Source organism: Neovison vison, chromosome 3, assembly GCF_020171115.1.
Source record: "Neovison vison isolate M4711 chromosome 3, ASM_NN_V1, whole genome shotgun sequence".
Taxonomy (NCBI): Eukaryota; Metazoa; Chordata; class Mammalia; order Carnivora; family Mustelidae; genus Neogale; species Neogale vison.
Genome location: NC_058093.1, coordinates 68284391 through 68299091, shown reverse-complemented (window position 1 = coordinate 68299091; position 14701 = coordinate 68284391). Strand labels below are relative to the sequence as shown.

Sequence of the window (14701 nt, the reverse complement as noted above, 5' to 3'; positions counted from 1 at the left end):
GCTTTGGCAAGGCCTCATGGTAGTGCTCGGCCAGGATAAGCTCACTTATCAGGGTGAGCAGGGCTGGGGTAAGACTGCCCACTGGGTTTAGCAGAGCAAGGCACCAGGAAAGTGCAGGGTTGGGACAAGTGATGCTAGCAAGGAGAAGAAGAGTGCAAAAATGATGCCTACTAGTGCCAGCACTACCAAGGCAGGAGAAGAGTGCAGAATTGTACGTGTCAGCATCCTCATCCTCAGAGGGTTCCAACAGACCTCTCTTCTTCCAGGAGATGCCTTCTGCCTAGCCAGTGAGTCTCCATCACATGTAGTCTCGGTGCCCTCTAACCTGTTGCTTTTGTGCTGGGTCATAGGGTGAATGAGTGTGTGCATGAACACTCTAAAAGCAGAGACTCAGTTTCCTTTAGCCTTTTGGATCTCTTGGTGTTTAAAGTCAGATATTTCGGGGACTTGTCTCTCTGGTACAGGTCCCAAGGGTTGGGGTGCCTCATGTGGAACTTGAACCTTTTGCTCCTCACGGGTTGTCACTGTACTTGTGAGGTCACTCTTGCTTGTGGGTCATCCCAGTGCGGGTGGGGTTTGGGGCCATACTGCATCTCTGCCTCTTTTACCTGTCTCAGTGTGGTCTTTTTACCCGTTGTTGTGGAGGAGCTGTCAAGCTAGTTTTCACCTTTTTTTTTTTTTTTCAGAGAGAATTGTTCTATATGTAGCTGTAGGATTTGGTGTGTTCTGAGTTTTCCTCTACCACCATGTTGACCTGCCCCCTCTGTGGTTGTTTGTTCAAAGAAAAGATTACATAGAGTTTCTTAGACATATCTATAAACTTAAAAGGGAAAAAAATGTAAGGTCTTTTTAAGTCAAAAAAGCAGAAAGTTTATTAGTCTAAATAAACCAATCTATATGTATTTTTAAAATGTCCCATTGGTACGTACCTGTTTTTCTGTTTAAAGTCTAACCAGAGCCCATACCTGCCTGATCACATTCCCCTCTTTCAGAGAGTGTATACTTCTGAATGGGTAGAAGTCTTTTAACTCAGAACATATTTAGTGCTCAGCAAAAGGCTAGTGTAATTGTATCGTGTTGCAGATATTCTTAGCCCTGCGTAAACATAGCTCCTGACGAATACATCCGTTCCCTTGAGAGCTTGCTTTCAGTCTGCACGGTGCTCTCACACTCGTGTCGCAGAGCTCTGTGAGGTACATAGGGCCAGTTGTTGGGATCCCTGTTGTCATATTAGGAAACCAAGGACTGGGACGGTTATGACCTGTCCAAGGTTACAAAGTGAAAGACAGCATAGGTCAACAAACCTAGAATCTTTCTATTCTTCCATGCTTCCTCCCTTTGGCCTATGGGTGTCCACACCCATAGGTACAGCAAGAGGTCCCCTCATTAGTTGGAGCATTGACTAAGTCTAGGGCCAGGATTTGTTGTTGACCAGCCATTATGCTGGGTCTTCCTCAGCAAACTGAGTCCGCATATCTCTGAAGAGTTGTTGGAAATAGTATCTCCAACTTTCATGGCAGGGATCACTGTGCTCCCCACTTGATGCTCGCATACTTATGTGAGCACACATATATAGGTGAACAAGTTCAGAGTCCGTATATATTTTTGTGATAGGTACGCAGAGGTTTTGACTTCCCTTACCCTAGTTAGGGCTATGTGTGGTTTTATTCATTCATATCCTAAAACCCTGGCATAGATCAGTGACTCAGCAGAGAGCAAATTGCAGTTTATTTCGTGATCCTAGGCTATTTTAGAGAGAACCATTGCATTCCCTATGGCTTTATAAACTATCTAAGAATGTTTAGTTGATGGCATGTGAGAGAGTCACTGTTCCTATTCTTGAGTCAGTCCTGGTGACAGCTACTTGTGTGACTTTTATTAGCTTGATTTTTTTAAAAAAAGATTTTATTTATTTATTTGACAGAGATCACAAGTAGGCAGAGAGACAGGCGGGGGTGTGGGGGGAGCAGGCTCCCCCCTGAGCAGAGGACCCGATGTGTGGCTCCATTCCAGGACCCTGGGATCATGACCTGAACTGAAAGCAGAGGCTTTAACCCACTGAGCCACCCAGGTGCCCCATTAGCTTGATTTTTTTAAATGCACAATTTTGTTCAAGTTCCTGGTGTGGCCTTAAATTGAAGTTAGATTTTTCATCAGTCTCTATAAGGGAAGACTTTATAGTTCAGATTGTGGTTAGAGGGAAATAGTTCCAAAAGACAGGAGAAAACAGATCAAAGAAGAAACGAAACAGGAGACTGGGCACAAGCAGAGCCAAGCCCCCTACCTCTTTGTGGACTCTGCCCCTGGGGTAGGATTTTAAGGGCAGGAGGTTGAACAGGCCTAATCCTGTGTGCAACCCTTTGGCCTCAGGCATATCAGAGGCCCCGTGACTTCTCTGTATTACATCCTTTTTCTCCTAATTTTTACCATCCACTTTAGTTGATTTATTTTCTCATTAAAAAAATAATTATGTGACACAAGATTAAATGGAAGTGTTTACATTCTTTCCATTTCTGTTATCTGTAGATCACTTTCATTTAAAATGAGACTTGTTCTCTATTATTGTGTCATTTGTAATTCATACATAGTAATGAAAAATGAAAGCCTCTAAAAGTTTTAATATTACTGTTTGCCTCTCTTTATAAGAATAAGTAGCAAATTTGAAGAGGGAGATTTCACCGTTAGAAGTTTAGAAGCTAATTTTGGTGATCTGGTGAGTGAAAACGTTCACCAAATGTGTTGAATGGGTTGGTATTACCTATTGTAAGCATCAGGATGTCAAAGTAGACCAAGTTCATTTGCGAGTATAGAGCTGTGTATCATCATGATTTCATTGAAATTTTATATATCTTTATTATTTCAGATCACGGGCTATATTTGCTTAGATTTATTTGATATTCATATCTCCATAGATGGGTAAGCCTGTTTAAAGTTTCAGATCAGCAGATAACTAGTGCTGACTAGTTTTTAAGATGCATTTAATGTAATATAAATTAAGAAATTTATCATGGGCAGGAATGTGAGAGAGGATCTATCTATAAAGGAAGCCACTGTTTCTAAGACAAGTTCTGTTTCTCATTTTTTGTTTTTTTTGTTGTTGTTGTTGTTTTTCTTGTTTTTGAGTAGTTAATACATTTCATGATTCAGAATTTAAAAGGAAAAATAGGCTATGCTTTAAAAATTCTTTCATGTACTCATTGCTCTTTCCAGAAGGCAACCAGTATTTCCATGCCTAAGCCATTCTAATTTTGATAAATTAATTTTGATCAGTGCATACCTATATTTTATGTTTGGCATAATTTTATTACCAGATCTTATTGCTTAAGAGCTTATAATTGTTTCTATTTAACTATTTCCTTGTTGGGCATTTACATTTTTAGGTTTCGTTTTGTTCTTTAAAGTAGCAAACATCCTTGCATATTTGTAGAACAGCAAACATATTAGTGTATTTTTAAAAATACAAATACTTTTTCCCATTGAAAAGTTACCATATTTTTATTTCATAATTTAATACTTCTGAAATCCATTATATTCATTGATTATGCTTACTATGTTTTTCTCTGTGAAAAGCTGTTTTTAATGTAATAATATCGCTTACAATCAGTAGAGCCTTAAAATAGAAGAGAAATGCTATTTTCCTGTATTTGTTTATCAGAGAGGAAACGGTTAAGAATGTTACAAAACATAATCCTTGTTTTGTGTCACTAGAATTCTTACTAGAGCAGTTGAATTAATTGCAGATTTCCTTCCCCCATCCCATTGTCTCCAGTTTAACATGTGTGAAATAGTGGTCAATCTCAGATTTTAGGAAAGGAGAGTGTATATTTGGCATGGATGTTTCCCTTCAGGTGTTAGGAAATATCCAAAGTTTTAGACAACTTAAATAACAATATTTTTTCTAAAATTATTCAATGTTTCTGGATACTATTGGCCTACATATTCCTGGCCTATCATAAAGTTTTGTGGTTTTTTTAAGGATTTTATTTATTTATTTGACAGAGATCACAAGTAGGCAGAGAGAGAGGAGGAAGCAGACTTCCTGCTGAGGAGAGAGGCCGATGTGGGGCTTGATCTCAAGACCCTGGGATCATGACCAGAGCTGAAGGCAGAGGCTTTAGCCCACAGAGCCACCCAGGCGCCCCAAGTTTTTTAAAATACGAATTTTTAGGCATATACAGACTACGCAACTGCTAGACGTTTTCTTCCTTCTAATAGAGTTCATTAGTGTGAAACACACTCATAAATGTGTGCCTTGCTATAGTGTCATTGCTTTCTTGTTTACATGCTCACTTGTCAGATATATATATAAATGCAAATCAGTTTAGTTTGGTCCTTACGTCCATTACATTCTCAGGACTTAGTACACATTCGAGGTAACAGATCTTCAAATCATACAGCAGCTAATGTGTTAGATGTTACATGTCACACTCAGAAGGAAATGTGAACTGTTGAAGGAACCCAGGTCTCAATCAACTGACCATGATTTCCCAAATGGCCTGGCAAGGAGGGGAGGCGGAGCTGTGGGGTGGGGAACTGCCAGCTGGAGTACTCCTGCTCTGTGGGATGTCATACTTCACCAGTGATTAAAAACATAGAAGAACTTTGTATTTGTTTAAACATGATGTCCATAATTAATGAATGGCACACAAGGTTTGACATCATCTTGTGGTGGCACCGTTTGTGGATTATAATCAAAATTTGTGTTTCTGTGCTGCTTTTTTTTTTTTTTTTTTTTTTTTGTTGTTGTTGTTGAATCTTCTTTAGTTTAGAACATCAGGTGCATTTTCCCAAAGATGGTCTTTGCAACCATTAGGGAAGTAGTGAACTTTTTCAGTTGGTCTGGTCTTTAATACTAGCTATGGGAGCAATTACTTGGATTATCATTTTAACAGTTTTTCACCCAGCAATCCTTTTGAGAGTATTGTTTGCTTAGATTGAAACACTGAAATGCTTCCTCCTCCCTGCAGGGCAGTAGATTAAGGCAGGGAAACACAGGCAAATCAACATGTAAAATTGGGTCAGTTGTCATTCAAGGGCTTGTATGCCAGTGACATGGAGTGTGGAGTTGGGAGTGGCAGGAAACCCAGAGAGAGATAGCAAATTGCTGTGCCCCCATGCTTGGTGGACAAAAGGGGGATCAGGGCCCTGGGGAATCTAGGACAGCAGGCTTCCCACAGAGTGGAAAGGAATCTTGGGGCAGTGTTGGCACTTGTGGACGTTGGGGTCCAGAGGAGTAAGGGGTCAGGATTGGAGCAGGCAGAATTGAGGGGTTTGTGGCTCCCAGCCGGTTGGGAGAATGGGCTGAGACTTGCTACCCCTTGGAAGTAGGACTGGAAGGACTGTGGGTTTTAGAAACATGGAAGGAATGTGGGTGAAGCTAGAGAGTTGAAGTGTCATTGAATGCTGCACGTGAGTTTCACGGGTATCATTTGTAGGATTTCTATACCTGTGGAATTAGAGTGCCCCAGTGAGGCCTTTCCTAGTTCCTGTTTCACATGTGCCGCGCTATCGCAGGGAAGTTATGATTATACAGTATGACTATATGACTATGGTTATGCTTATGTCATATAAACAGCTGCAGTTCGGATGAAGATGAGCAAATGAGATTTTTTTCACTTCGTGGAGATATATATATATATATATATATATATACACACACACACATATATATTTATATATATACATACATATTTATATATATTTACAGTTTATTTATATTTATTTATATTTTATACATTTATATATATTTATATTTATGTTGTATTTTTTAAAAAGATTTTATTTATTATTTAAGAGAGAGACAGAGACAGAGCCACTAGCAGAGGGAGGAGGCAGAGGGAGAGGGAGAAGCAGACTCCCCTGTACGCAGGGAGCCTCTGGGAGAGGGGTCCTCGATTCCAGGACCCTGAGATTATGACCTGAGCTGAAGGCATAGACTTAACTGACTGAGCCACCCACCTGCCCCTATATTTATGCTTTAAAATTTTATTTTTATATTTCACATATACACACACCCGTACAAACACATTTTTTTCTTACAAAAACTAAAAGAAAAAAAAATGGTAGCAGTTTTGTTAAACATTCTTCCCCCCACACACACACTAGTTAACAGATTTCAGATGCAAATACACCCTCATTATCCAAATTCAAATCCCTGTCACTCACCACCATTGTGGAGTGTGCTTTGGTTTGCCAGTCTTGTACTCATGGTAACTAGATGTTCCATTTCCCAGCAGAGCTTTTCTGGTTTTGTCTTGGCACTCAAAGTGTCTTTCTAAATTCTCTCCTTTAGTTATGTATCTGTCTCAGGAATTTTCCTCAGTATAATACATTTTAGAATTTGAGCCAGGGGAGCCTTTTCCCCTTTGAAGACACCTCTGTGGGGCAAAGTTGTGTTAGTTGCCCTACAGTCTGAGGAAGCAGAAGCAGGGGGCTGAGCTAAAAGTGGATGCTTGCTAAGAAAAAAGTGACCCTCGTAGGTCCAAATTTTACCTCCAGCTTATGAAAGATACCGACCAGGCTTCTACCATCTCTTTCCCTTTTGTTGGGGAGCTCCCCCTCTGCCTCATCTGGCTTCACTTTGTTTTCCAAATGCATTTATTAGTTTTGCCATTTTGGATAAGGCTGGGTTGACTCTGGAAAGACTGGTTTGAGAAATACCCTTGACATTTCAAATTAAAGCAAACCCAGACATAGATTGGCTTGCAGCTGAGCTCGGGACCATCCCTGGGAGCCCCTCTAGCATCGGCCGAAGTGTGGGACTCTCGTTCCCCTGAGAAGAGGGAGCAGTAAAGTAGTGCCATGTAGAGGTTTTCTGGACTTTGCTTGGTAACACTCCAGTTGGTCTCTGATTTGGAAACATGCTTCTGTCTCTTCCCCCCCTTGCCTGTAGGCTGGCGGCTCTCAAGTCATCTTTACTAATCCACTGGAGATAGTAAAGATTCGCCTGCAGGTAGCTGGAGAGATCACCACAGGACCCAGGGTCAGTGCCCTGAATGTACTTCGGGACCTGGGGCTTTTTGGTCTGTATAAGGTGAGTAGATTCCCTCGGGCGATCTCAGTAGAGAGCTTGTCATGTACTCAATAGAACACGAAAGAATGTGGAGACCTTGGCTTCTCCCCACAAAGTGGAAAAGCAATTTTGTACAGCAGGGTAGTCCCTTGAGTACAAAACCAGATAAAAAAACAAAATCAGGACACTTTTATGCGAGGCACTGGGATATACAAACACACTCTCCTGTTGTCCCTTCAGCCTTTACGAAGCTGCTGGCAGGGAGCCGGGAGGGAGGCCCGCACCGCAGACCTGCTGACTTTAGCCTCACAGCCTTTGATTTGATGGCAGGTTTGGGAGAAGTTTCTTTGGTGTTCTCTTTGGTCTGTTTTCGGACTTCAAAATAGTTCTGTGTTTATTTTGAGTCTGAGTTATCTCTATTGTTATCTTCCCAGTAGGAGCTTCTGTTTGTCTTAATAATTTGACCACAGTGAAACAGTAGTAGAGTTTGGGAGAATTCAGGTCTTTAAGAAGTTAAGTGGTGGGATTTGTCAATAATGAATTCCATTAAAAAGAAAAAAAAAAAGACAACACAGAGTGTACTGTCCTTTAGCAAAATGCCAGTCAACAGATTCCTTCTCTGCAGGTGTACTTACTCCCATCATTACAGATCAGATGTAATGGAGCAGAAGCTATGATTGTTCTTAAACAAGGAAGAGTATTTCTTTCCATTCTTTTGCCTGGCGGAAGGGGGGAATACGTAAATTTGGCTGCCATTAGACAACTGTGTTTCTACAGCATCTGAGTTATTTATAGATCTATCACTGTAGAAATGTGTAAAGTGCTTCTGTAGCTACAAATTGGAAATTAGAAATTCTCTCGATTAGAATCACACAGGTACAGGGCTCTTAGGACACCTGCAGAACAGTGATGGCTATCTGGAGAGAATTCTGTACACATTTCCTCCCTTCTACCCCCCATTTCCATCCTTTTTGGAATTCCCTTTGAAAGCTAAATTTATTAATATTGCTTGTCTGTATCATCTTCAGAGAGTCCTTGGATTTTTTTTTTTTTTAAATGTTTGAGTTTGTCTTTTGAAAACAGAACCAGTAGGGAAATGAAGGCCGAAGATGGAGTTTTCAGCTGGCTAGGTCAAGCCCTGGGCGGGAGAATAGCTAGGCTACTGACCAAGTCGAGGAAGGTGTTTATTTTTCCTCAGTCACTGAGGCAAGCTATCCCTGGGAGGCTTTCTATTCCGGTGGAAACTTCTGCTGAAAGAATTTATCCCAGTTCCCCACAGTCCTCTGCTACCTAGGACCTAGGGACTGAGGAGGGAAGGTTGGTGGTTTCTTTTTCCCGTTCCCTAGAATAATCATCTTTCTCTTTCATTGCCACTGCCTATAGCTCAACTGGTAGTTCACAGGCTCTACGCTGTGTGCACTGAATGGACAAATTGTTAGTTTTGTGGGCAGCCTTCGCTGGTTGCTTTGGAATAAAGCTATCAACATTAGGTTTCCAAGTCTGTTCCCAATCTTGCCTCCCGCTTGCATCCACCAAAGCCACACAGGAGAAGCAGCCTGGAGGTTTGCGACCTGACTTTTTATTAACCTTAAAATCTGAATCTGTATGGAAATGTCAGAAAATTCTTAGTTGTCAGGATAACATCATTACCCAGTTAACGAACTCTAGGTCTCCAGGGTCCTCCGGCCTTTCTCAGAGTTTGAGCCAGGTACATTTCCTATGCCCCTCTCTTTCCCCTCCCATTTCCATTCCACTCAGTCCCCGTGCTGTTTGAGGGGACACCTAAGACTTGTCACCCCCGGATCCCTTGTGGGCATTCATGGTCCTGTTTATACAACTGTTTTGTACTATTTCCTCACTTGTGACAGGGTGCCAAAGCGTGTTTCCTCCGAGACATTCCCTTCTCTGCGATCTATTTTCCTGTTTATGCTCACTGCAAACTGCTTCTGGCTGATGAAAGTGGACACGTGGGAGGTGTGAATCTCCTTGCAGCCGGAGCCATGGCAGGTAACCACTTTTTTTTTTTTTAAACCAAAGAATCCTCCCCCTCCATGGTCTTTACAGAATGTCTGTGTACTGTCCGCCTTTTTTTCTGGAAGGGTTATTGTCTGTATCTGACTTAGTTTAAATATGATTGCTTTTTCTCCTTTGTGGGATGTGCTGTAATTCTGATGAGAGTTAATTACATTTGCATAATGTGGATAAACAGCGTAATGCAGCTTAGCAACTCAGAGCCAAATTAGATCTGCTCATCTAAATTGGGCTTTCAACACGCTTCTTAGCCTCCTGTGCCCCTGAAACCTTGGGTACATCCAAGCTAAGCATTAAGGTGGAAGAGTTCTTCATCAGATCAGTTGCTTCATTGTACCTCATGTGATGCCCAGGTCTAGCATGCCTCACTTGCTATTTCTGCATGATGAAGTCTACATGATTGGCTCAAAATTGAGCTTTCTCCATGATACTATCCATGTTCCTTCTACCATCGTTCTCTTTAGATACAAGTAAGCAATACTACACGTAGTTGGCATGTCTTCTCTGTCCCTTAACACTCTCTTTATAATAGTTATTTGCATAAGTTTGTTTTCTGTACTAGGCTGGGAGCTTTTTGAGGGCAAGAGTTTCATCTTCTTCATTTTTACTTTCCCTTCGTGGTCAGCGTAGTAATAATAGGAGCTCAAATGTCAGTGGAATAAATGAAGATCTTCATTTGGTCTGAATTCCCAAAGTAGACACAAAAGAGATTCCATCTGAAAGAGGAGCATAACAAATTCAGGGAGGTACTAAGATGCTTCCTTCTGATCTCACAGGCCTAGCCTTCCTCTTGAAGGAGCTGGCTTGGCATAGAAGTGGAGGACCAGGTGTCCTTGGCTGCACCAGCTCTCAGAAATGACAGAAGAAGGAAAGGGCGTGTATTTGTTCCCCATTGCTGCTGGTCCAGGATAGAAACATGAAGGGTGAATACAAACTCAAGCCTAGTGTCCAAATGCTTGGCGTCAGTCTGACTGGCTGGGCTCATGGTACTGCGTAGCTCTCGCTGGATTCATCCTCTTCTGCTGCCCTGGCTAGACAGCCCGACAGCCTGATCACTTCCTGGAGCATAGTGTGTATGGTGGGGTTCGGAGGGGGTTGAGCCCGACCACGTTCTTGTTCTCACCCACGGTGACAGGGAGTGACTTGTGATGGTTATGAAACTCTCCCCGGGAGCTCTGAGCCCTTATGTGGGGGTCTAGCAAATTCCATATTCTCTGGCGTTTGTTACTTGAGTTGACCGGAAGCCGGGAAAGCTACCTGCTCTGTGCTGGCGCTGAATGCTTGTGCAGCCCCTTTCTGGTTCTCACCAAAGTCTCCCACTTGTAAATGGGGCCAGCGGATTTTCCCTCCAAGCTCTTGCCTGCGCTTTCCAGTCAGCAGCAAGACAAAACAAATCAAAGAAACAGCGAAAGAACAGTCCAATTGTGGACAGGCATTTTGCCAGGGGTTGATGGAAGTAAACATTTCCATGGAACTGTCAGCACCAACTTCTTGCCCACAGATACTTGATGTCAGTTTTCAGAACGAGAGATGATTTTTTCTAATTTTTACCAGTAAAGCCTTGCTGGCAGGCCCTAAGAACATTTAAAATTCAGAACATTCCAAAGACAGGCAATTTACCTAGTTCCATGGGAATACGGCACAGGGTCACGCGGAGGAGTAGGAATCGCGTCATCCTCCAACAGTGGCCCTCACACGTCCGCCAGTTCCATCTGCCCCACAAGGATTCAGTGGTGTTAAGGCCAAATTGAATATCATCCCTCTGAGGAACGTTATCTTGCTCCTTTGTTCCCAGCTTTGTTTTATAAGCTTTGTTTTATATTTTTATAATGTGGTTGTGAAATCTCTCTTGGGTGTCCCACCGCTGATCAGTCTCAGCATGACCCCAGGGAGCTCAGGCACAAGGGATAGATGATAAGGCCTTTTGATGATCAGTTCTGCTATTGCTCCTTAACTAGTTGCCTGGCCTCCTCAGCTCCTGTTGTGATGACTTCTGTCATGTAAGTGTATCTGAAAAGAGTCCCACTCTACTCTCGAGGTAGCCCCTCAAACAGGTGAGGGGATATGAGTATTGACCTTCACCTTGCACAGTAAGGTGACAAGTTTCAGCAAAATAACCCCACTACATTTAGCATCTTATTAAACAGGCAGTGTCCTCATTTCTTAGTATATACAAAAATACTTGTATCTTATTTACCAAAAAAAAAAAAAAAAAGGAGGTAAAATAACTGAAACCTAAATGAGAATACTTGGGAATTGTCCTAGTAATATTGCTGCGTTTTTTCCTCTCATAGTTCTTTGGGATCATGCAATTAGAGTGATTTTCCTAATTCAGAAAGAAAAAAGAATTTTATTCCACACGGAAGCAGCTGATAGGCTCATGTATCCTTTTTTCCATGAGCTCCCAGGCATCTGTTTAAGAAACTTTGGTTAGAGCAGTTCAAGTTGCTAATTGTATGTTAGATGTTAGCAGTATTTCTGTTCTTTATAAGGTACTTTGGATGACTTAAATGTGTCTTTCTCCTGAAAGGTGTGCCTGCAGCTTCTCTGGTGACTCCCGCGGATGTCATCAAGACAAGACTGCAAGTGGCCGCCCGTGCAGGCCAGACGACATACAGTGGCGTCATTGACTGTTTCAGGAAGATACTCCGGGAAGAGGGGCCCTCAGCATTTTGGAAGGGGACTGCAGGTAGGGGTGACGGCCATACAGAATGGCTGGCTGGTGTTAGGGACCTGCTCCCATTACTCACCCATTGACTTTGCCGCACTCATGTTCAGTAGCCCCACTCCCTTCTCTTTTCCAGCTCGAGTGTTTCGATCTTCTCCCCAGTTTGGTGTTACCTTGGTCACCTATGAACTTCTCCAGCGGTGGTTTTACATTGATTTTGGAGGCCTGTAAGTGCAGCTGTTCAACTTCTTGTAAAAGAAATCACCGAAACCAAAATAGGTCTTTGTTCAGCCTACAGAGGCATTTTTGGAACTCTTAGAACAGGGTTCGACAGAGAATCCTACAGAACCAGTGGGCTTGAGAAGCTAAAGTATGAGGGCAGTAAGACCTTGGTCAGGGGACATCATACACAGGGTTAAGCAGTGACTTGGGGGAAGTGAAGGCAAGCAGCAAATTAATATGTTATGTGAATAAGTTGTCTTTTTTTAATGTAAGCAAATACAGAGCTTCATAGATTTAGGTCCTAATTATTTGAATTTCATGATATGGCCCTTTCACCAGATATAATGTAAATTTGTATTAGTAACACTTTTATAAACTTTCTTTCCAAGTCTTTCTAAGACTCAATCAAGACACACGCCTGCGAGACTTCATTATTTTTATTTATTATAGTTAAGTGTAGATGTTCTTAGAGCTAACAAACAGAAAAAAAAAAAAACTTTCGAGAGAGGTTTTGCTTATGGACATAATTACTGGTGAAATCATGGTCAGAAGTTGGGCCACTTAGGGAAGCCTGTGCTGTAAAGAAAAGGAGTTACTTGTTGAATCTGCTGGGTGGGCAAGGTTGTACCTAAAGCAAGCAGTTATCAGCTTTTCAGGAGATGATCAAATCCCATATCTGGGTCTTCAGCTCATAAACCTTTAACCCCCCTTCCTTGCTCAGAGGCCAAATAGGGAAGTAGCTGTTGAACCAAGGAGTAGAGAGACTTCTACAAAGTAGGATGTGAGAATAGGAATCTTACAACTCCAGGGTTTTCTGTGCTTTCACATTGTGTAAAAGTAAGTATTGTATCTATGTGTCTTTAAATTTAGTAATAGCGTTCATGAGTCTACCACTTAAAAATTAGCTTTTGACCTATGTCAAAATAAAAGAAAAATGTAAACTTTTTATGACCAGTTTATGCTTAGTGCAGAAAATATGGAAAACATAAAAGAGAAAAACACTCACAATCCTACTTCTCTGAGAGTGTTATTATTTAAGAGTGTTTTCTTCTGATCTGTTCTCTGTGGATATATTTATAAATTGAAGCCATTTCTTTTCCAAATCAAAAATGTGATGCTTTCAAAGCAGCTATAAATCATGAGAAATTTAGCACAGATGATGAGGAAGTAGCCGGACAAACACTCCTCTCTGTGGCACCTGGGTGAGACTGGAAATGTGCTTCTGTGCTCCTGGGCCATCCACATCAGTCTTGAGCACGCTAACCATTGGCTTTTTCCTGTCAACAGCAAACCCTCCGGCTCAGAACCAACACCTAAATCACGCATCGCAGACCTTCCTCCTGCCAATCCCGACCACATCGGTGGATACAGACTTGCCACAGCCACTTTCGCTGGCATTGAAAACAAGTTTGGCCTTTATCTCCCCAAATTTAAATCTCCTAGCGTTGCTGTAGTTCAGTCAAAGGCAGTGGCGGCGGCAGCTCAGTGATGAGACAACTGTTGAGTGTGGCCAAATGGTGCCCTGGAGAGAGAAGCTTAGAAGAGCAGCCCTGTAATGTATCCAGTCAGTTGCATGGTGCTGACTGAGCTGAGGAGTCAGACTCTTCTTTCTATATGACATATACATATATTTGTTTATAAAGTAATCATTTGCCCAGGAAAAAGCAGCAACACAGTTTCGAGCTTTAGTGTTAAGTGTTGAAATGTTTTCTAAGCCTTGGCATGAATTAGTGTTCTAGACTGCTTTGCACAGCTTGCACTTATAGTGACTGTACATATTGTACATCTTTGTACAGAGACATCTTGGCACCTCATCCCAACAAATCACGTTTATAGAATGTACTGCGGTTCTAAGTGGCTTGAAATGTACAGAATGTTTTGAAAGTGTTTTATTAAGAGTCACACAAAAATAAATGTATTAAAATTAAATCCATTCTCTTATTGGTGACTTATGGAAATAAAGCATCAATATTGGATGTATTTAATTCCCACTTCATTTTCCATTCTGGAATGAAAAGGTATTTGCTGATAGGAGGCATAACACGACCAAGCGCTTACACCACTGAATCAGAGATCCTTTGGAAAAGATGCATGCTAGTGGAAGCCAGAGGACCAGGCTAATGACTTGTGTGTGCTGATGTGTTTCCATTTGTGTTTAACATGTGTGTAGATTCTCCTGTGTTCATCAGCCGAAAGGCATTTCCTCGCTAGCTCCTCTCCTGTCGGTGTGCATATGGAACAGGGATGTCTCCAGCATTACTGACTTAGTTTTGCTTTCCTCTGACACAGCAAGGCAAGGGCCTAGCTTTCAAGATTAAAGGATACTTGGGCAATCTTTCTTCATATGGATATGATTCCAAAAAGATAATAAAATGCACACCAAAATGTATCCATGTAGTTGGATTTTCCTTCATAAATAGAGTGATAGTGCTTTTTATTTTGATTCACTACCAGTTCCAAATAACTCGTGATCAGGTGTCCCTCTCTCCCACTTCTGTAGGAAATTATTTGATTAGGAAAGGGTGATGGGAATGAGGGGAGGGAAGAAGAAAATGAGAAGCTGTATCTTGTGATTTTTAGTGGGGTCTAGGTTCTTCCTTATGAATCCAAATTCAAACTACTTATTCCAAAAGACACTCGCCAAGGGTGGGATTACTAATTTAGATCTAAACATGCATCTTGACAGCCACAGCTATACTTTGCTAGGGTTGTGATTTGATGTGTACATCAGAATTTACTTTAGCAAAGTGCTTTGAGAAAACATTCTT

The 14701-nt window shown here is 41.7% G+C and overlaps 1 protein-coding gene across 3 annotated transcripts in view; it reads left to right on the top strand.

Moving 5' to 3' along the window:
* SLC25A12 (solute carrier family 25 member 12) overlaps positions 1 to 14322 on the top strand; it is a 105529-nt gene extending 91207 nt beyond the window's left edge. For all 3 annotated transcript variants that reach the window (XM_044242333.1, XM_044242334.1, XM_044242335.1), the window contains 5 exons: positions 6893 to 7033; positions 8881 to 9019; positions 11574 to 11732; positions 11848 to 11938; positions 13221 to 14322. In XM_044242333.1, the coding sequence (XP_044098268.1) occupies positions 6893 to 7033; positions 8881 to 9019; positions 11574 to 11732; positions 11848 to 11938; positions 13221 to 13422 (732 nt within the window). In that variant the 3' untranslated portion in view covers positions 13423 to 14322. The remainder of the gene's footprint in view (positions 1 to 6892; positions 7034 to 8880; positions 9020 to 11573; positions 11733 to 11847; positions 11939 to 13220) is intronic.
* Positions 14323 to 14701: the final 379 nt, after the last annotated feature.